This window comes from Theropithecus gelada, chromosome 18, assembly GCF_003255815.1.
Source record: "Theropithecus gelada isolate Dixy chromosome 18, Tgel_1.0, whole genome shotgun sequence".
Classification (NCBI taxonomy): domain Eukaryota; kingdom Metazoa; phylum Chordata; class Mammalia; order Primates; family Cercopithecidae; genus Theropithecus; species Theropithecus gelada.
This window is the reverse complement of record NC_037686.1, coordinates 40576574-40600467: the sequence shown is the minus strand read 5'-3', so window position 1 is coordinate 40600467 and position 23894 is coordinate 40576574. Positions and strand designations below refer to the sequence as shown.

The following is a 23894-nucleotide window of genomic DNA, read 5'->3' as shown; positions in this document are numbered from 1 at the left end:
TATCATCTTCACAACAGCCACCTAGACAAGTGCCAAAGCAATTTTACGGTCTCCACGTTTCATTCTATGCCTGCTCTCCAAACTTCTTTTAACCCAGAAAAATAGAGTGATCTTTCAGTAATATCAATGAGACCACACTTCACACCTTCCATCCCTGCCAGTCAAGACCATTTAAGATCTTCTCCTTCTACGTAGAATAAAACCTAACTTTCTTACTTACCTTGACTTGCCTTGCCTACAGTAACCTGGTCTGTAAGTGACTCACTCTCTTTTTTCTCTTTTTATAATTGTTTACAATTATGGACAAATAGACATAACCTAAAATCTACCATCCTAACAATCTTTAAGTATACAGTTCAGTGGCGTTAAGCAAGTTCATGTTGTCATGCAGCCATCACCACCACCCATCTCCAGAACTCTTTTCATCTTGCAGAAGTGAAGTGCTGTACCCATTAAAAAAAATCTGCCAACCTCCCCAACCCCCAGCCTCTGGCAACCACCATTCTCTTTTCTGCATGAATTTAACTTCTCTGGGTACCTCATAAAAGGAGGTTTATGCAGTTTTTGTTATTTTTTGTGATTGGCCTATTTAATTTACCATATCGTTGCCAAGGCTCGTGCATCTTGTAGCGTGTCTCAAAAATTCAATTCTTTCCTTTTTAGAGGCCAAATAGTATTCCATTATGTGTATATACCACATTTTAAAAATGCATTTATACATTGGTGGAAACTTTGGTTAGTTCCACCTTTATGCTATTGTAAATGATGCTGCTATCAACATGGATGTACAAATATTTGTTTGAGTCCCTGCTTTCAACTCCTTTTGCATTTCATACTTAGACGAGGAATTGCAGGATTATATGTTAATTCTATTTTAAATTTCTTGAGGAACCCTTATATGGTTTCTTTATAGCAGCTATGCTATCGTACATTCCTACTGGCTGACTGTCTTTTTATCTTTTTCATCCTCTCTCTTATCCTTGATGTTCCAGATGTGATGATCTTTCTCGATTTCTCTGAATATCAAACTCATCCCTGCAGTAGAGCATTTGCAATAGTTGTTTCCTCTCCCTGCAGAGCTCACTACTCCGATGTTTGCTTGACAGGCCCTTTCAGATCATCCACCTTAGACTCAAATGGGGAGAATTTCCTGTATGAGTCAGTGATTGTCCCACCAGCATAGCACTTATCAAGATCTCACGATTGTCTTGTTCATTTATTAGGACTTATTTTTTGTCTTTCCTCTCCCAACACTATATTTTTAGTACCTAGAACTACGACTAGTATATAGGAGATACATAGTAGTTGTTGAAACGTCACAGGGATTAATATAATACATGACCTAGTGTGCCGCATGTGAACATTACACATTAGTGGAAACCTGTGTAACATGACTACATTAATGTTACAAAGAATACCATGTCTACATATCTGTTACAAAGAATAACATGTCTACATATGTTACATATGTTACAAAGAGTAACATGACTACATACATGTTAGAGAAAATAACATGTTCTTTAGAACCAGAGCATACCAAGAGAGAATCCATATTCAATAATATAATCAAGAGTGGCAATTGACCTAGTTTTCTTGATCATTGAGACTCTAGTAAAAATTTGAGGCCTTGTACTAGTCTGTTTTCATGCTGCTGTTAAAGACATACCCGAGACAGGGCAATTTACAGAAGCAAGAGGTTTAATGGACTCACAGCTCCATGTAGCTGGGGAGATCTCACAATCATGGCAGAAGGTGAAAGGCACATCTCACATGGTGGCAGACAAGAGAAGAGAACTTGTGCAGGGAAACTCCCCTTTATAAAACCATCAGATCTATATTCATTGTCATGATAATAGCATGGGAAGGACCCATCCCTGTGATTCAATTACCTCCCTATGGGTACCTCCCACAACACTTAGGAATTGTGAGAGCTATAATTCAAGATGAGATTTGGGTGGGAACACAACCAAACCATATCAGGCTTCATTAATTTAAACATTTCAGGCAAAATGTGCTCTTTGGTTTCAAATTAACTCAATAGCTACTCTACTACTCCTCTGTGCTTCATATGTGCAAGCAGTGTCTTAGAGATACTTGTAAAATGTTTCATGTACTTCTAAGCAGCAAATTTCAGTTGCAGACTCCAAATAAGTAATAGTCATATTATATATCTTCCACAGCAAATTTTCTAAATTAATATTTTATAGTTCATTCCAATAGTAACCACTTTCCTAATCCATAAGGTCATCTATGTTAGAGAAAACTCACTCAGGTAGCATAAAAGGAAAATTGTTATTTCTGCTTTTGTATTAAGTGAGTGGGCATAAATTGGCTATCATGGATTATGAACAATCTCCTGGCATAGTTATCATGATGATGAGGCCATATATTATGAATGGCTTGGGTCTAATACTACCTCGATAGGAACTGTCCTTTTGGTCCTGTGAGTTTAATTTGGTGATAAAGGGTCATTAAGGCTGGGCATGTAGACTCACATCTATAATTCCAACACTTTAGACGGCCAAGGCGGGTGGATTGCTTGAGTCCAGGAATTCAAGACCAGCCTGGACAACATGGCAAAACTCCATCTCTACAAAAATATAAAAATAAAATAAATAGATAGATAAATAAAATAAATAGATAGATAAATAAATTAGCTGGGCATGGTGATGCCTGTATGTAGTCCCAGCTACTAGGGAGGTTGTGGTGGGAGGTTGACTTGAGTCAGAGGGTTAGAAGCTGCAGTGAGCTGTGATATCACCACTGCAATCCAGCCTGGGAGACAGAAGAAGATCCTGTCTCTGTCTCTCACACACACAAACCTAATTAGTATTTAGATGAAGAGGCAACATATCTTCTTATGTACTAACTTTTTTTCTAATATTAAAAATTATTTTGAGGCTTGCCTCTAGGATTGAAACATTTTCATACAGTGAAGGATAAAGGGGAGTCTTACATTTTAAAAGCTCCTCTTTTTCAAGAGCCAGTTGGTGTATGCATTACAATGATATGTTTAAAGCGCCGATGAATAAAATTCTGTAGTTACTAACTTGACCAATTTGCAAGAGAACTATTCGTTGGTTTTCAGAAATATGGATAGTTACTGTTCTGAAAACATTTTAACAGTTTAAACGGTTTTCCCTTTTATTCTAAAAGATGTTAAATATTGTCATTCAAATCATTATGATTTCATATTGCTTTTAAAAAGTCACAAATGCAGAAGATCTAGTTTATTTTCTTAGTGTATGATTAGGCAGATTATCTTGTTGTTTTAAAAGTCAGTGCAAAAACTTCAAATGTGCTAAACAGAACTGACTGAGAGTCCATTACATTTCAAGGGCACTGGTGAGACTGTGGCAATAGGGTTGAAAAGTATTAATCCATCCTTTTCATCTCTTTTATTACTTTTACTTAGAGTTTATATTAGGAAATACTTCACAAACATCGTGTTTCTGCCGTTAAGGCTTATATCCACATTTGAGACATAATTTTTTATGATGTCTTTGCATATTATATCATAGGCTTTTTTAGGGCAGACAAATAATAGCTTCGCTTTTTGCTCACACAAGGCCATCTTTGGGGAAAAAGCATCTTTAGAAAATTCTGTCGATGTGGCAACTTTAGAATCTTTTGAAAAGCTTTAGAATCTTTTGAAAATGGTACCTATTTTGAAAACTTTAATAAGAACATGCTTCCATCTATCACTTAAGCTAGAAGTGGGAATGCTGCATATGAATAAGAGTGGGGGGGACTATGCCAGTTTTGGGTACTACATTGAGGGAAAAAAGTAATATTACCTCTAGTCATCAGATTTCCTTGCATAATTTGGCATATGTTACCTTCAGAGATTTTCTAAATCACTGGACACAGACATTTCTGGAACATAAATAATGAACAGAATCACTTGAATAAAATTCAAATCACTAATGTTTTTGAGTACTTATTAATTGCCAAGAAGTGTGTTAAGCACTTATTGAAGTTTGGATGGGCATATTCTTTCTTACATATCTTTGCATAATACTTCCCTGATTTTCAAAGAATCGGCTACATGTGCTTGTATTTAGCCAATCAAAATATTTATCATAATCTATTGTAACTGCCTTTTTACTTGCCTATTTCTCATTAGTCTATAAACTCCAATAGTCCAGGTTTTGTGTCTGTCATATTTGTTCTTCCTATATCCTGAACATTATAGGTACCGAGGCTCAAATCTCAAACATAATAGGTGTTGTATAAATATTTGTTAATTGGCTGGGTGTGATGGCTCAAGCCTGTAATCCCAGCACTTTGGGAGGCTGAGGCAGGTGGATCACGAGGTCAGAAGTTCAAGATAATCCTGCCCAAGATGATGAAACCCCATCTCTACCAAAAATACAAAAATTAGCCAAGTGTGGTGGCAGGCACCTGTAATTTCAGCTACGCAGGAGGCTGAGGCAGATAATTGCTTGAACCCGGGAGGCAGAGGTTGCAGTGAGCCGAGACCGTGTCACTGCTCTCCAACCTGGGTGACAGAGTGAGTCTCTGTCTCAATAAATAAATAAATATACATTGAATAATGATTGGTGTCCAGAAAAAAAAATATTTTTTTAGGACTAGGAAACAGGGAAGAATGGCAACATAAAAATCAGAACAATTTATTATTAAAACGTACTAATTTTCAGCACACAATTCCTTTAAAAGAAAATGTGTGTCAGGGTGGCATGCACATTCTCTTTTTAATATCTAGCAATATTTGAGAATTTATTTGCTACTCATAATGAGTATGTTTGTATGAATTATCTCATTAAATCTTCTCAACACCATATCTTCATTCTACAGGTTAGGGAACTGAGGCTTAAAGAGGATAAATAATATCTCAAAATCTCACAGACAGTGAGCATATAGTACAAGTTTGAACTCTGCTCTTTCTTACTTCCAGAGCTCAGGCTTTGAGTCAATCAATATTTGGAATGCCAACTTAATCAGAAGGGAAACTCAGAGAAGTGAAATATTTTCATGAGGACACAGAGCTAGTAAACGACAGAACGTGGCATTACTTTTCACAGGTCCAAAGGTTGTGAGACGTTAATCCAGGCCACTTTCTTCTTTCTTTTAATAATAAATGCATTTTTCACTGATTTAATAAACCATGAATCAAGTACAATCCTAATCATGCTGGACAGATCATGGCCCTTAACTGTTTCTCCTGACAATTACATAAGAAAGACTGGTTAATTTGTTTTTGTTTTTAGTTAAATCGGAGTAAATAATCATTGGATAAGACAGCATTGACGTTTTATTCTCCATTCTATTATTCTTACATCTGCCTTGGTTTTTACCCTTCATTAATGATACCTAAGAAGAAACATGTAAAAAGAAAAAAGCCCAAATAAGACACTCTTTGAATAAAGATGCATTGATGCTACCTACCATGCCCATGGAAAGAACTTGGTATTCTTGTGTGCTTAAGAAATTTTGTGACAGTGAAATCCAACGTAGAAAATGTATCACATGCTGAAATAAAGAGTGACTTGGGCAATAGGTGATGCATTATTTGTCTTGCTTAAATGGTGTTCTGCCATGCTACATTTTCTGTTATGAGACATGCTGATGATGCCTCTTTTTGAATGCTAGAATCTCAAGTTCCTGATCAACCAAGCTCTCTCCATGTGAGGCCCCAGACCAACTGCATCATCATGAGTTGGACTCCTCCCTTGAACCCAAACATCGTGGTGCGAGGTTATATTATCGGCTATGGCGTTGGGAGCCCTTACGCTGAGACAGTGCGTGTGGACAGCAAGCAGCGATATTATTCCATTGAGAGGTTAGGTGAGTATCTGCGATTTGTTTATTCTATTAAGGGGAATTAATGATTTATTTTAAATAATTTTATTTCTTGGAAAACTGTTCCATGGGATTGTGGTTTCAACTTACAGCATGTGTTAACTCTGACAGCAGCTCTCTATCAACACACACACACACACACACACACACAGACGCACACATACACATTTCTTCTTTGAATTTGGAATTAGATCAAGAGAGATCTGTAATGGGAGTTGCTCTGGTGTGTGCCCTTGCTTATGGGTTATAGGATACAAAAAGTGCATTGGGCCATTTTTCTTTTTCCAGTGGTCAATGGAAACTTCTGATCCTAATAATTTCTGTAAAAAGAAAGTCAACACATTTTTCATCTTTGTTTTCACTGGGAAAATGTTCTGTTAATTTTTCTTTAACCTTGAATTATCTAGTCATAGCGCCTTCTTTTCCCTTAACATTCACAAATATGAATGTTAAAGACTATGTCATTATGACTGCAAAAGAAGATGAAAGAAGGAATTTTCAGTCATGACAATACATCAGAATGATCAAACCTCATTTTTTACTGAATACAATGCTTCAGTTGTGATATTCTGAATTCATTGAAAACTTGTTCATTGAGAGAGGTCTAATGTGTGTAAAAGTGTTCATATTCATTTTAGATCTGATTTCCCATAGTGCTGTAGGAGGTTATATTATTAACACAGAGAAATAAAGTAAATATGATGTATCAGGATGCCAGTAAGTTAAATAATTTTCATAAAGCAAAATGTAAGTTGATTCTACCTGTTGATTTCATACCATATTATATGACCCCACTGGAAATGCAGCTTGATTGGGCAGGCAAGGTGTAGGGGGTGGGGGGATTTGCAATGTCTCTCACAAACAGAACATTTGTGATGAGAAGCCTGATTTGAATTTGAATAACTAAAATGCAGTAGCAAGAAAAGATTTTCTCAGTAAAGGAGGAAAATTACACTGACCCATTCTCTCTATAATTGCTTCAAACACTAATAAGAGAAACACCTACTGAAAATCTCCATAATTTTGTTTAGCTTGGCATTTAGAAATAATATTCTTTCCATCAGTTCCTGAGTTTGAATGTAAAGGCAATCACAAAACTCATATTTATGGCTGTCAAACCTATGTCAGGGGACTCCCACTTATCCATTATTCAGCATCCACCATCTCTGACAGTTCATCTTGATGCCACTCACCAGACAGAAGGAGGGAGGTCAGGAGGGAAGTCAGGACTCAGAGCAAGTCAGGAGGGAAACTGCATTGTTGACCCTATCCTTTATATAATGATTATCTTTGTTACCAAAAAATCATTCCAAAGGTCTCCAAATTTAGTCAAGTTTAGGTGTTTGGGAGATTAACATTGGCAAATCTCCCCAAATGCTTAACAAGAAAAACAGAAAAAGTCTCTGGAAAATCTATTCTAAAGAGCTAGGAAAATTGTTAAAGGTAAAATGGGATATGAACCTGTCTCAGTAATAATTATGAATTTGCACTCTACAACTTACCTGGAAACAGTAATCACACACACACATAGACAGGTATGTAAGTTCTACCAGTTGATACTCTTTTAACATAGTCTCGTGTCTTAATATGAAATACAATAATTAGCATGTTGTTCATTAAACATCCGCATGGTTACCATGAACTGCCATTTTTCTAACATGTGTTTTCACTATTTAGCCAAAGTGTGTGTGAGAGACATACCTTAAGCTCTAATCTTTATAAAGATAAGGATTTATTCAAGTCTACGTTCACGCTGCAAATACATCACCAATTGTTTTATTTATTCTAGTGAGCATTAAAATTGACACATCAGTTTCCGTAGTAACTTTTTGAGAAGGTATTTATAACTTTGTTTAATTTTTAAAGTTTTTGAAAGGCATTGTCTAGTCATTACATATACATAATAAAGAAAAGGAAATTTTATGTTTTAAGGACTGTATGACAGGTATACAACTAAAAGTGAATTAAAGTAAGTTTAATTCATTTAAGCATAGGGTCAGTCATAACTTCAAGTATCATGGTTGTATATTAAACTATAAAAAAGTTATTTGTTGTATAATTGACCAATAAACCCCTTCATCTATTTCATGAGAAAGCAAGACTTCTAAACAGCATTTTATTTGCAGTTTAGACACCAGACACTGTGATCAGCTTCAGGACTGGAAATAGAAGAACATCTTGAGTAATATCTAATATTGCCTAATTAAAAGCAAACAAACAACTTGCCTACTATAGGCATAGAGCTTCATTAATCAATATTTATACTATTAAATATTTATAATTAGTCTATTGACATTTTACTCCTTTTAGTTCAATAGCCCTAGTGCCAGACTTGATATATGATATAGACACACAAGATCTGAATTTAATACTTCTTAGCAAAATTAATTTGAAACCAAACCACTTTTTAAAAAACTCACTATCTACCTACCAATTGATCTATTTATCTATCAAGTTATCTGTCTTTACATCTTTATTCACGTATTATTTATATACAGTACACTGTGTACGTTAAAAGTGTACTTTTTGGCGTTTTTAAAAGAGCATTATTGAGGTATAATATTTGTTTATTTTTATAATCTTTTCTCTAATTTATCTCAGTAATACTTTATAGTTTCAAGTGTAAAGGTCTTCAATGTTTACGTTAAACTTATTCCTAAATCGTATGTATATGTAGGAATATACATATATTAGAAATACCCCCCAAAAACGTGTATATATATATATATTTGGAAATATATATTTGAATATATGTACATATATTTAGGACTATTTAAATTATACACATATATTTGAATATTTCTAAATATATGTACATATGTATATTATATATACATATATTTGGATTATTTTAAATAGAACTGTTAAAATTTATTTTAAATCAATTTTTACTATAGTAGATTTATAGATGGATTATATAATATATAGATGTATTGTTGTGTTTATAAATGTATAGAATACAAGAGATTTTTTGATGCTAACCTTGTATCCTAATACCTATTAAATTTACCTATATATTCCATTAGTGTTTTAGATTATGTAAAATTTTCCATTTAATCAAACATATCTATGCAAAGAGAAAGTTTTATATTTAGTTTCTTATCTCTGTCTCTTTTATGTCTTTCTGTTGCCTTACTTCAGTGGTTAGGATCTGTAGTAAAATACTGAATAAAAGTGCTGAAAGCAGGTATCTTTCCCTTGTGTCTGATCTTAAGATAAAAAAATTTAGTCTTTACCATGAAATAGATTATTACCTCTGGGCTCTTTATCTAAGTCTTTTGTGAGATTGAGGAAATGTTATACTCTTTCTAGTTTTCTAGAAATTCTGGTCATGAATATTCATTGAATTTTATTAGACAAATTTCTATCTTTTGAAATTATTTGTTTTCTTTTTTAAAAATACAGTGAATTACATTGATTTATTTTTTAAGGGTAACCAACCTTGAATTTCCTGTATGTATCCTGTGTGGCCATCATGTATTATCCTTTTCTTATGTTGTTTGATTTGTTAATGCTTATTAAGGATTTTTTTGTGTGTGTGCCTATATTCAGTAGGTTATATTGGTCTACAATTTTCTTTTCCTATGGTGTCTATATCCTGTTTCTCTCTTACTCCCATTAGATTGGCTCATAAAATGAGCTGGAGTATATTTACTCCCCTTCTATTACAGAAAATTTGTGTAAAAATGGATTTTATTTATTTTTTAAGTATTTTATAGATTTTACTAATGAAATCATCTGGACCTGAGTTTTTTTATAGGAAGGCTTTGATAATAGATTTAATTTTTTAAACAGATAGAGGCCTGATTTACGTACTCTCTTGTATTGATTTTGGTAAGTTAAATTTTTAATAAAATCCATACATTTCATTTTGTCTCTTGTCGACATAGAGTTATTCATAATGTTCTCTTTATCTGTTATCTATGGTTATTAATTGCTTTTTCATTTCTGATATTGGTCTTTTCTGGTTCCTTTCTTTTTTTGTGATGTCTAGACAGGGGTTTACTAATTTTGTTGATCTTTTCAAAAAAGAGCCTTTGGCATTACTAACTTTTCTATTATCTCTGTTTTATTTCTTTCATTTCTGTTGTTATCTTGACTGCTTCCCTCCTGATACTTATTTTAGATCTCGTCTTCTATTTCTAATTTATTGACATATGAACCTTATAATGTATGCATCCATTGTTGTTCCTCTAGGTATCATTTTATGTGCATTCCACAAATTTTGATATGTTGTATTTTTATTACTATTTAGTTCAAAACATTTCCTAATTTTCCTGTGATTTATTATTCTCCCTAAGTTATTTAGTAAGGTGGTACTTAATTTTCAAATTTTGGGATTTTCCTAGTTATCTAGTTATTATTGGTTTTCTTTTCTTCCTTTCTTTTTTTTGTTTTTTTTGTTTTTTTTTTTTTTTTTTTTTTTTTTTTTTTTTTGGCCAGAATCTCACTCTGTTGGCCAGGCTGGAGTGCAGTGGAGTGATCTTGGCTCACTGCTCCCTCTGCCTCCCAGGTTCAAGCAATTCTCCTGCCTCAGTTTCCCAAGTGGCTGGGATTACAAGTGTGTGCCATCGTGCCTAGCTAACTTTTGTATTTTTAGTAGAGACGGGATTTCACACTGTTGTCCAGGCTGGTCTTGAATTCCTGATCTCATGATCCATCTGCCTCGGCCTCCCAAAGTGCTGGGATTGCAGGTGTGAGCCACCACACCTAGCCTAAATTTGAGTTATTAGTAGCATTTAGCAATATGTCTGATATTGCATATTGCAGTAAGGTCATATTGCATATTGCAGTGAGGTTGCAGTGAGCCAAGATCACCCCTTTGCACTCCAGCCTGGGTGATAGAGCAAGACTCTGTGTCGGGAAAAAAAAAAAGGAAAGAAAAGAAATATGTCTTATAAGGGATCAGCTGACTTTTTCTATAATGGACCAGAGACTAAACACTTTAGGCTTCACAGATATGTAATAGTCTCTATCACCACTCCTCAACTCAGCTATTATAGCATGAAAGGAGCCAAAGACAATACATACATAAATAAACATAGCTGTGTCCTAATAAAACTTTATTTGTGGACCCAGAAACCTATAATTTTATATAATTTATGTATATATTATAAACTTTTACATGTTATAATATTCTGTCTTTTTTAATTTTAGCAACTATTTAAATATATAAAAACCATTCTTAACTCGTGGGCTATACAAAAATAGTGTCCGCTCAACTGTAATTTACTGATTCTTGCTCTTAGTGATTGCTCTAGGAGATACCATCTATGTATTTAATCTTTCCCACTTTATTTAGGCTAACATCGTAGCATATCATATAAAATATAGAAACCTGCAACTGCACAGGTCTCTTTATCATATGGGCTATTAATTGTGTTGTAATGGTCATATGTATTACATGTGCATGCATTGAAAATCCCACTGGATAGTCTTATATATTTATTGTATTATGCAGTCATGGATTTTTTTTAAGGGGAAACTATGATGTTTTCTATTTAGCCAGATATATAACATTTCTTATGCTTTTCATTTGTATCTGAAGATGAAGTTCTTATCCAGTATTATTTCCCTTTAGACTGAAAATCTTCCTTTACCGTTTCTTTGTAGTTCAGTCAGGTGGCAACTTTTCTTCATTTTGCTTTATCTAAAAATGTCTTCATTCTAGTTTTTTTTTTCCTGAAGAATATTTTCACTGGATATATAATTCCACATTGACAGACATTTTTTTCTTTTCTCCAGTTCTTTAAAGGTGTTGTTTCTCTGTATACTTGACTCTATGGTTTTTGATGAAAAAACATTAGCGTTTCAGAGCATTGCAACTTAATGTAATTATACATATGGTTGAATTTTATTTTTGTTTTCCGTTTATCAGATTGCTTTTTTGTGTCCCTGTTTTCCCTTTCCTGACTTCTTTTGGATTATTTGATTTTTTTTGTTTTAAGTTTTATTATTATTATTATTATTTTTTCCTGAGATGAGATCATGTTCTGTTGGCCAGGTTGGAGTACTGTGGAGCTCTCACTGCAGCCTTGACCTCCCAGGCTCAAGTGATCCTCCCACCTCAGCCTCCTGAGTAGCTGGGAAAACAGGCTTGTGTCAACATAACATTCAAAATGTTGTTTCCCTGTAGTAATATAAACTTTTTTATTTTTTGCTGGGTGCTTTTAAGACTTCTTTGAAATAATTGATTTCCAGCAGCTAGATTATCTTATATAGAGGCATAGTCATTTTTTACTATATCTTGCCTCTGTGTTTCATGCTTATTAAATCTATAAATTTATGTTTTCACCAATTTTGGTCATTTTGTCTTCAAATATTTTTCCCCACTATTCACCACATTCCTTCTGACACTGTAATCATATGTATTTTAGACATTTGAATTTTATCTTACACATTCTCAGAACTGTGATGTTTTCTTTTGTTTTTTAACCTTTTTACTCTTTTCTTGATATTGAATGCTTTATCTATTATCATGCTTACTGATAAATTCCTTCATTACCTCCATTTCATTGTTAGGGTTATATGGTAAAGGTCATTATATTTTAAAACATTGTCCTCTTTTTAATTTTAAAATCTCCATTTTTTCTACATTTTCTACTACTCTGTTGAGATTTTCTATATTCCTTGCAAGTACAAACTACCTCTGAGAGTGGTTTACTTTAGCATGTTTCTCTGATAATTTTAACACTGCACCATTTGGGTTGGGCATCTATTTGCTTTTTCACTTGAAAATGGACTACATTTACCAGTTTTTTTGGTATGTTGTATAATTTTAGACTATATGTCGGGCATTGTCAATGTTAAGTTGTAGAATCTGGATTTTATTACAATCCTTGAAATATTTTTGATATATTGGTTTTAGAAGGCAATCAATAGTTAGATTCAGATTGTAAGATCGATTTTGCTTTCTCTAGGCAGCAATTAAAATCTTGGTTAAGTTTCCTAAGCCTTTGCTCTGCTTAGTGGTTAGACGGAGATTTATGCAAATTTTTACTCAGAATCAGGACATCTCTGTCTCCAGAACTCTTTTCTGTATACTTTTTGTAACTGTTTCCCTCATCCCCTGCAATGTCTTTCAGTGATTCTTCTGGCAGAAAATGGAGAGGGTTTCTACTGGAGTGCCAGCTGACGGTACTGAGGTGCTTTCCATGCTGCAAAGTTTTCTTGGAGTGAAAGAAAACTAATTCCAATGTTAGTCGCTTCACCAAGATCTTAATTCCAAATCCGCCTAGTTTTGTAAAATACTCAGACCTCATATTGTTGGGATTCTGGTTTTGGCGGAGATTGTTTTGTATCTTGTTTAGAACTTGCGGCTATTATCAGTGGGATGGATAAGCTAAAAGGAGTTTACATAATCAGAGAATAATTGGAACCTCGCAGTCCCATTTTAAATATTTTTGGACAGCTGTTATTGTGAACATTCTTGATAAAAATAAGATGACTTCCTGGGCAGTGTATTAAACATCTGAATTACATTTGGCACTATAGCACTTATTTACTAACAACATGTATTAGAGGAACTAAAAATGACTCTGAAATATATAATTTAGTTGCTATATTATTCTGTTTTCATGCTGCTAATAAAGACATACTTGAGAATGTGCAATTTACAAAAGACAGAGGTTTAATTGGACTTACAGTTCCATGTGACTGGGGAAGCATCACAATTATGGTGGAAGGCAAGGAGGAGCAAGTCACATCTTACATAGAGGGCAACAGGCAAAAAGAGAGCTTATGCAGAGAAACTCCCCCTTATAAACCATGAGATCTCATGAGACTCATTTACTATCACAAGAACAGTGCAGGAAAGATCTGTTCCCATAATTCAACCACCTCCCACTGGATTCCTCCTACAACATGTGGAAACTGTGGGAGTTACAATTCAAGATGATATTTGGGTGGGGAAACAGCTAAACCATATCATTCTGCCCTTGGCCCCTCCTAAATCATACATCCTCACATTTCAAAACCAAGCATGCCTTCCCAACAGTCCCCCAAAGTATTATTTCAGCATTAACTCAAAAGCCCACAGTCCAATGTCTCATCTGACACAAGGCAAGTCCCTTTTGCCTATGAGCCTGTAAAGTCAAAACCAAGTTAATTATTTCCTAGATAAAATGCAGAGACAGACGTCGGGTAAATACAGCCATTCCAAATGGGAGAAATTGGCCAAAACAAAGGGGCTATAGGCCCCATGCAAGTCCAAAGTCCAGAGGGACAGTCAAATCTTAAAGCTCCAAAATGATCTCTTTTGACTCCATGTCTCACATCCAGGTCACACTGATGCAAGAGATTGGCTCCCATTGTCTTGGGCAGCTTCTCTCCTGTTGTTTTGCAGGGTACAGCCCCCCTCCTGGCTGCTTTTATGGGCTGGCATTGAGTGTCTGTGGCTTTTCTGAACACATGGTACAAGCTGTCAGTGAATCTACCATTCTGGGGTCTGGAAGACAGTGGCCCTCTTCTGATAGCTCCACTAGGCAGTGCCCCATTAGGTACTCTGTATGGTGGCTCCAACCCCATGTTTTCCTTCCATACTGCCCTAGCAGAGGTTCTCCATCAGAGCCCCTCCCCTCCAAGAAATTTCTGCCTGGACATCCAGACATTTTCATACATCCTCTGAAATCTAGGTGGAGGTTCCCAAACCCCTATTCTTGACTTCTGTTCACTGGCAGGCTCAACACCACATGGAAGCTACCAAGGCTGGAGGCTTACACCCTCTGAAGCCATGGCCCAATCTCTACATTAGCACCTTTTAGCCATGGCTGGAGCAGCTGGAACACAGGGCACCAAGTCCCTAGGCTGCACACAACACAGGGACCCTGGGCCCAGCCCACAGAACCACTTTTTCCTCTTAGGCATCCAGGCCTGTGAGGGGCTGCACTGAAGACCTCTGACATGGCCTGGAGACATTTTCTCCATTGTCTTGGTGATTAACATTTGGCTCCTGGTTACTTATGCAACTTTCTGCAACTGGTTTGAATTTCTCTTCAGAAAATGGGATTTTCTTTGCTATCACATTATCTGGCTGCAAATTTTGCAAACTTTTATGCTCTGGTTCCCTTATAAAACTGAATGTCTTTAATAGCACCCAAGTCATCTCTTGAATGCTTTGCTCCTGAGAAATTTACTCTGCTGTATACCCCAAATCATCTCCCTCAAGTTCAAAGTTCCACAAGTTTCTAGGGCCGGGGCAGAATGCCACCAATCTCTTTGCCAAAACATAACAAGAGTCACCTTTGCTCCAGTTCCCAACAAGTTCCTCATTTCCATCTGAGACCAACTCAGCCTGGATTTTATTGTTCATATTGCTATCAGCCTTTTGGGCAAAGCCATTCAACAAGTCTCTAGGAAGTTCCAAACATTTCCACATTTTCTTCTGAGCCCTCCACACTGTTCCAACCTCTGCGTGTTACCCAGTTCCAAAGTTACTTCCACATTTTCAGGTATCTTTTCAGCAACCCACAACTCTCGGTACCAATTTGCTGTATTAGTCTATTTTCACACTGCTTATAAGATATACCCAAGACTGGGCAATTTACAAAAGAAAGGGGTTTAATTGGACTTACAGTTCCGTGTGGCTGGGGAAACCTCACAATCATAGCTGAAGGCAAGGAAGAGCAAATCACAACTTACATGGCTGACAGCAGGCCAAAAGAGAGCTTGTGCATAGAAACTCCCTTTTTCAAAACCATCAAATCTCATGATACTCATTCACTATCACGAGAACACTGCAGGAAAGACCTGCCCCCATAATTCAATCACTGCCCACCAGGTTCCTCCCACAACATGTGGGAATTGTGGGAGTTACAAGTCAAGGTGAGATTTGGGTGGGGACACAGCCAAACCATATCTGTTGCAAAAATAAAATGCTAGAGGAATCTTCTCACTAAAGTTGAACTTCTGACTAGTAATTTTAAAAAACTGAATTTGGCTTAGGCATTTAAATAATCATTTTATAAAGTATAGTGTTCAACTTCTTAAACAATGGAAAAGATAAAAAGTAACATCAAATACATTTACAATTCATGAGAATCAGAGAACAAACCTGATTATGTACAAATATACAGATATAGTCATGTTTTTCCAACTGATATCAAACAAACATGGCAAACATTCCTGTGAGGATTTATGTTCTTCCAATTCTAATTAGCCCATGTAAAACTATCACATCTTAATGAAAATGAATAGAACTCGTTCACCACCATTGATGTGGATTAACAAAGACGTATAGGGAACTAAGTTCTTAGAATTTAGCATTGCCCTAGAAAGGAAGACTATACAATTAAAACTTCTAGGGTTTTATATCTATTACTCCTGAAATGTTTTAACCATTAGAGTACAGAAAGATACTTAGGTTATATCCATGAATAGTCATTATAATTTCCTTTTATTCTTATCCTTTCAATGATGCTTATTAGGGGACATTGTCTTAGTAGACTAGCAATTTAAAAACATAGGCTAAGCATACAAAAAAGTAAATAAATATGGAATTAAATGGAACTCTTAATCTGAGTGTAGATCCATATTTTTCTCCTTTCTGTAATGTTTAATACTAGAAAAGTGATTTGAACTCTGGCTTTATAATAGCTCAGTAAAAATAGAAAACAAAAGATGCTTTTAGTCCCTATATCATGGTATCAGAGGGTTAACAGATTTTGAAAAAAGTCACTAGAAGTTGGAAAGTTGGTAATTTAAGAGCTATAAATGTCAAACTTTATATTGTGATCATTGCAATAATAAGAAAATTTTGGCTAATTAAAAATATTCAACTTTTTTGAATAAACTCGTTATCCAGTTCTAAATAGTACCAAAAATTCTTTTGTAACACTGATTGGAAAAAATTAATTAGTACTGTTTAGTAAAAAATATGTATATAAGAAAATGAGCTTTCTATTTGTTATTAAATTTGTTGATAGTCCAGTGGTTTCAAATGAAGGTTTGAGTTCTGTCTCTAACAATGGATTATTGACCATATGTGTCACAGTAGCCTTTTCTTTTTTTTTTTTTTTTTTTTTTTTGAGACGAAGTCTCGCTCTGTCGCCCAGGCTGGAGTGCAGTGGCCGGATCTCAGCTCACTGCAAGCTCCGCCTCCCGGGTTTATGCCATTCTCCTGCCTCAGCCTCCCGAGCAGCTGGGACTACAGGCACCCGCCACCTCGCCCGGCTAGTTTTTTTGTATTTTTTAGTAAAGACGGGGTTTCACCGTGTTAGCCAGGATGGTCTTGATCTCTTGACCTCGTGATCCGCCCGCCTCGGCCTCCCAAAGTGCTGGGATTGCAGGCTTGAGCCACCGCGCCCGGCCCACAGTAGCCTTTTCATTCCCACATTGCAGGACTCTCTGTGCCTCAATTTTCCCATCTGTTCAACATGATAGTTATACATCTTACAAGTTTTTATATAGAGTCAACTTACACAATAAAGGTAAAGACATTTGTAGTTTATTCAAAAAGTTTAAAAAGTTAAGCATATGTAAATAAGGCATTATTCTTCTTAGTTTATACATCAGTAGTTCAGCAATATGAATAATGTAGTTCCGTGGGCTTTTATTTGTGTTTTTTATAAACATTAAAGCTTTTAGTATTCTAGTTTATCTTCTTCACCTAAAAGTGGACAGTATCAAATACATTTTAAAAAATAGTTGAGGAGTCAAATTTTAAGACTCATATAACTAATCAAATGCATACAATTACTTAAAACATATTAATTTACTGAAATTAATTAGTATGAATTTAAAAATCTAAACAACACAGTGATATTCAGCTTGATGTGAAAGGCAAAAGCAGAAATTCCTAGTTTTAACTATAATATAATTCTGATTAGAAAATCTTGACTGACAGAATTAGATTCATTCAACGTGAATACTACTTGCGCAGAGAGGAGTGAGAGGGGATAAGAAAAGGTCACTCCATGAGATCATTACTCAGAATATATCAGGAAGACTGGATTTTATCTTTTATGATTTTTTCTGTGTCTAGTGTCTTCTAAACCTATAGCTATTTTCAAGAAGTCTTTAAGGACAGCCACAGGGTGATTCATTAATAATACATACTATTCTATTTGTAACTGTTTTCTCGCTTTCTACACTGAGGTTCTGACGTCCAAAGCACAGGCATTGTTTTATACCTGGTGAATTTTATTTTATTTTTATTTTTTAATTTTTTTTTTCCTCAAGTAGAGTTTCACTGTTGTTGCCCATGCTGGAGTGCAATGGTGTGATCTCGGCTTATTGCAACCTCTGCCTCCGGGTTCAAGTGATTCTCCTACCTCAGCCTCCCGAGCAGCTGGGACTACAGGCGCCTGCCACCTCGCCCGGCTAATTTTTTGTATTTTTTAGTAGAGACGGGGTTTCACCGGGTTAGCCAGGATGGTCTCGATCTCCTGACCTCGTGATCCGCCCGTCTCGGCCTCCCAGAGTGCTGGGATTACAGGCTTGAGCCAACGCACCCGGAAATACCTGGTGAATTTTCTAAGGCTATTTGAAAAACTCGGTTACAAAAGATACTACTATTGTATACTAGCATTGAACAGGAGAAGAAAAGATGTTCTCATTGAGTACAAATATATATTTTATATATATATATTTCATTAGAAATCTCCAAATAGAGCTGTCTTCATCATTTTCCTTTTGTTAAGATAACACTTTCACATTTTATTTTGTATTTTATAATCAGAGTTGTTATTTGCAAAACAAACTGGCAAAGTATTATGTGGGTCATTCATTCTACCAACATTAAATTCAAGCATTCAAACAATAAAAATAATTTTCTTCATTGTCTCTACTTTTCAAGAAAATGTTTTATCTGAGTCAGAATAGCTTAGATCTCGTTCTTAATTCCTCATGTCAGTCCATTTACAGACAGCTACTTGGTGTGTTTCTTCTAAGCACTTTAGAAATAACAAATCTATTTCTTCATCCTCCCCACTATGTTAGGTATTATCCCAATTTTACAAATTATGTAAGACAGAGAAATAACTAAGTAAATAAGAAAAGCCAAAGCCATTTTGTTAAATTTTTTAAAAGTTAAATGTTACATTAACACTAACAGCTAAATATTGTAATAAACAGTAAAGACTTGACTCATTAGTATAAAGAAAGGAGGCCTGGTATCAAATCCAAATCTGATCAGAACTTACAGAGAGAGCACACTATTGCAGGAAAACCCCACTTTCTATATGGAAAAGCAAAATATCTTCAATTCACTAACAAAATAATATAATCCAGCTACATAGGACACAGCCTAAAGTTTCTGATTCAATACAACTGATAGCTTCAGTACAAGTCCCAGAGTTTAATCACAGTGGTATTTATTATTTATTCTGTGAGCTGTATTCATAGCTGACTTGGAGGAAAGAGACAGAAAAGCAAATGCTGTATCTGGGCATTTTCCTCTATTAAGCAATTGATTTGTGTGTTTTTCCTTTTAATTCTATTGGTTTTGGTTCTATGTGTTTTGAAGATCTCTTATCAGGTGCATAATTATTTAGGATTGTTATGTCTTGTGGATGAATACTTTATCATTTATGAGCTATCCCTTTTCGCTGGTAATACTATTGTTTATTCTGAAATCTATTTTGATATTGGTGCATCCAATCCAGACTATACATTTTTTTACTTTGGTTATCATTATACATATCATGCAACATTATACATATCATGCTATAATAGGTACATATATCCATTATTTTACTCTAAAACTATGTGTGTTTTATAATTAAAGTGGGTTTTTTGTTGGCAGCATACACTTGGAGTTTTCTTTATATCCAATCTGTCAATCTCTGACATTTAATCAAAGTGTTTAGACCATTTACATTTAATGTGAATATAGATCTGGTTTAGTTTATAACTGCCATCCTGCTATTCATTTTGTATGTATTGCATCTGTTGTCCCTTCTTTGTATATGTGTGTGTGTGTGTGTGTGAATTGTTTTCTAAGTTTCTGCAGTTTTTATTTAATATTTTTAATCATTCATCTTACACTCTTTCTGGGCTCATTAGCTCTAACTGTTTTGCTTCCTCAGTGGTTGCTTTAAAATTTATATTATATATCTTGACCTTACCACTATTGACCTTCAGTAAATACTATACCACTTAATAACACATGGTTGATATTTCATTTAAAGTGGGGTGGTTTGGAAGAGGTTTATTTAGAGTGGAGAAAATAATATGTGAGTTAGAGACTGGCCTGACCAACATGGAGAAATCCTGTCTCTACCAAAAATACTAAATTAGCCAGGCATGGTGATGCATGCCTGTAATCCCAGCTACTCGGGAGGCTGAGGTAGGAGAATCACTTGAACCCGGAGGCAGAGGTTGCAATAAGCCGAGATCATGCCATTGCACTCCAGCATGGGCAACAACAGCGAAACTCTACTTGAGGAAAAAAAAAAAAAAAAAAAAAAGCAGGTATTTGATAAAATATAAGGAGCCAATTCTAATTTTTTAAATATGATTTAAAAACTGTAAAACCCACCAACATTATATTCAACAAGAAAATGCTAAAGCTATTTCATTAAAACCTGAACTAAGACAAAAATAGATAAATAAACAAATATCCTTTAAAGGTTAAAAAAATAATGTGTTGTCTAACTACACAGCAGTTTTGGTGTTCTTCTGTCCTCTGTATTATTTTAGATATTTAACTGGTATCATTTTTCTTACATCTTGAAGGACTTCTTTAATATTAAATATTTCTTGTAACATCATTGTTCTGGTGATTAATTTTCCATCTTTGTATGTGTGAAAAAGTTTTCATTTTGCCATTAAAAATTATTTTCACTGGGCATAGAATTCTAGGCTGACAAATTGTTTTCTTTCAGTATTTTTAAGGATGTTCCACCATTATTTCATATATTGCCTTGTTTCCAACAAAACTACTGCATTCGTTCTTATTTTTGCACCACTGCACATAATATGGTTTTTATTTCTCTCTGCTTTGAATAATTATTTCCTTGTCATGGATTTTATACAATTTTATTTTGATATATTGGTATAGTTTTCATTATGTTTCTTCTGATTGAGAATTGTTGAGATACTTCATCAAATTTAGAAGTTTTCAGTTATTATTTCTTTACATAGTTTTTCTTTCTCCCAATATCACCGCTCTCAACTCAGAACTCCAATTAAACAGATACTTTATTTTGTTTTATTCACTTTTTTTTTTTTTTTTTGAGACAGGGTCTCGCTCTGTCACCCAGGCTGGAGTGCAGTGATGTGATCATGACTCAGCCTCAAATTCCTGGGCTCAAGCAATTCTTCTAACTTCGCTTCCCAAAGCGCTAGGATTTGCAGTGTGAGCTACTGCACATAACTCAGTACCACTCAGTCTCTCCTCTACCTTCTTGGATATGTATAATACAGTCATAATAACACTTTCATTGTCCATGTCTATGAATTATTTTATCTGTCTCATTTCCAGGTCTGTTTCTATTTATTATTATTTTTCTTCATTATGAGTTGTGTTTCCCAGTTTTTATGTTTTTATTTTGTTGGGTGCTAGAGATGTTTGTGTTTTTAAAATATTCTTGCATTTTGTTCTAAGATACAGTTACGTTACTTTGAAAAGCATTAACCCCTTTTAGGTTTGCTTTTAATCTATTAGATGTTACTGGAGCACTGTGGATAATTTGTGCCACTACTGAGACAATACCATCTGAGTACTCTACCCAAATTTCTGTGAGTTACATGGTTGTCCATCTGGCCAATGAAGTCCCCACTGAGCACCAAAGATTCGTAACTCTGTTACTATTGCATGGTTTTGTCCTCAGCCTTGGGAAGTATCCTCATACACATGCACTGATAAGTACTCACATGATGACTTAAGAGGGAGAAAATCTCTGTAGATCTTCAGAGCTCTCCTGAGAAATTCTATTCTCTATGGTATTCTTCCCCCAACAAACTCTAGCTATTTTAAGTCACATCAGACTTTCAACTTTGTGTCTTCAATTTAGGGAGACTGCTGGACTGGGCTTCTTCTGAGTTGTTCTTTTCTCTTCTGCAACCTGGAAACTTTCCATATAATGAGATAATGAAATCAAAGTACTCACTTTATTTTTCTTCTCTTAGAGGTAGCTGAACTGATCTTCCTCATAACCAATGTCTGAAAATTATTGTTTTACATATTTTGGACTTTTTAAAGTTTTTCCAGGCAAGAGGGATACATCCACTCCCTATTAATCCATTTTGACCAGAAGTTGGAGCTCTTTAATAAGTGATTAAACAATCATTTTATGATTTCAGTATGCCAAAACTTTTAGCTTTTTAAGAGTACCAAAAATGCCAAACTGCATTATATCTATTTCCTGATTTCTGCCGCAAGTCTCATCAAGAATGAATCCTAACTGTCATATTGTATTTTTAGAGAGTAAATTTAACTTGAGTGCTTTTAGAAATAGGTCTTTTATCCTGCGGAGAAATGAACCTTTATAACTCCCAGAGTGCATTCTAAGTTCAGTGAATTCAAGGTAAATTACAATGTTAACTTCAGCATCCCACCCATCAAAAAATCCATTCATGCATGGAATATAGAAGTTTTAAGTTTATGACATGCAAACATTTAAAATTGGAAAAATCAATGCACTTTAGCAGCCTCAAGAATAGTTGACATACATGAATAAAAAATGAATAAGCACCATGTAGAGAACATTTATTATTTTGAAACAAAGTACATTGTAGGTATTGATTAACAAAATTCTGCTTTGTATTTTTTGAAGCAGAGTTTAAGAAGAATTATGTAGAATGATGTTTGACCTAAAATTTAGAAAGCCTGATCACAAAGACCTCATTGAAAGAAGTCATTTAATGGTAAATGAAATTAGAAAGGAGGGTAGATTTACTCCCTGCTTTTTCCCAAAATATCTTACTCAGAGCATTTATGTACAGTGCAGCAATAGTGAACATGGACTTCAGCTGCGTTTCAGACTGCAGGATCAGAATAGATCGTTGAAAATTCATACATTGTATACTGTATAAGCCATTCTAGAAGGAAATTCTTTTACCTTGATATTATTTTATAATTTCAACATTCACACAGATAATTCCTGCTTATTCTTAAGCTAACATTAGTAATTTCTGAGAATATAATTTTATTCCTAGAGTTTTAATGTGTGTGCTCTAAAATGTAGTTTTATCTCTAATTTGATTATAAATGTTTCTTATTTATGTTATTATTTCTCTGTGCCAGTAGTTTGTCCAGTTACTATGTTCTAAATGTGAGTAGAATATAGAATCTAATGAATCCAAAGGAAAATGTATCTTGTTTTTTTAGCCTTTCATAAGTGCTTTGAAATTCAGTTTACTGTGTTTCAGTGCTTTTATTTTATAAATGTAGATGAATTCAATATAATATAATGAATTGTTATCTGAGTTATAATTTTATTTTCAGATTTTCTTGACCATTTAGTTGACATTAATCAAAACACTAAATGGGTAAATTTTCCATATTGCAGGCAGTTGCTTACTTAGAAAAAAATTCTTGTGATAGATGGTGTGCTAAAAGACCAGATAATTTATTATTTCTTACCAAAATTATTTTATAAAATGACTTATTGAGTCACTTTAAGCATAAGAAACCATACTGAGGAAAGTGGGGAATACTAAGAAATATAAGACATATTCTCTCTCTCTCTCTCTTTTTTTTTTTTTTTTTTTTTGTGATGGAGTCTCACTCTGTTGCCCAGGCATGGTCTCGGCTCACTGCCACCTCTGCCTCCTGGGCTCAAGTGATTCTCTTGCCTCAGCCTCCCAAGTAGCTGGGATTACAGGTGCCTGCCATCATGCTTGGCTAATTTTTTGTAGTTTTAGTAAAAATGGGATTTTCACCATGTTGGCCAGGCTGGTCTCGAACTCCTGACCTTGTGATCTGCCCGCCTCAGCCTCCCAAAGTGGTGGGATTAAAAGCGTGAGCCACCACACCCAGCTGTAAGACATATTATCTAACATATTCTAGGCTACGAAACACCAATATAATAAATATAAGATTATTTCGGCCGGGCGCGGTGGCTCAAGCCTGTAATCCCAGCACTTTGGGAGGCCGAGACGGGCGGATCACGAGGTCAGGAGATCGAGAC

General features: G+C 34.9%; 1 protein-coding gene across 1 annotated transcript in view; it reads left to right on the top strand.

The window, feature by feature from the left end:
* DCC (DCC netrin 1 receptor) overlaps positions 1-23894 on the top strand; it is a 1221566-nt gene that overhangs the window by 1009520 nt on the left and 188152 nt on the right. The window contains exon 15 of the mRNA XM_025365180.1: positions 5614-5808. Coding sequence (XP_025220965.1) covers positions 5614-5808 — 195 coding nt within the window. The remainder of the gene's footprint in view (positions 1-5613; positions 5809-23894) is intronic.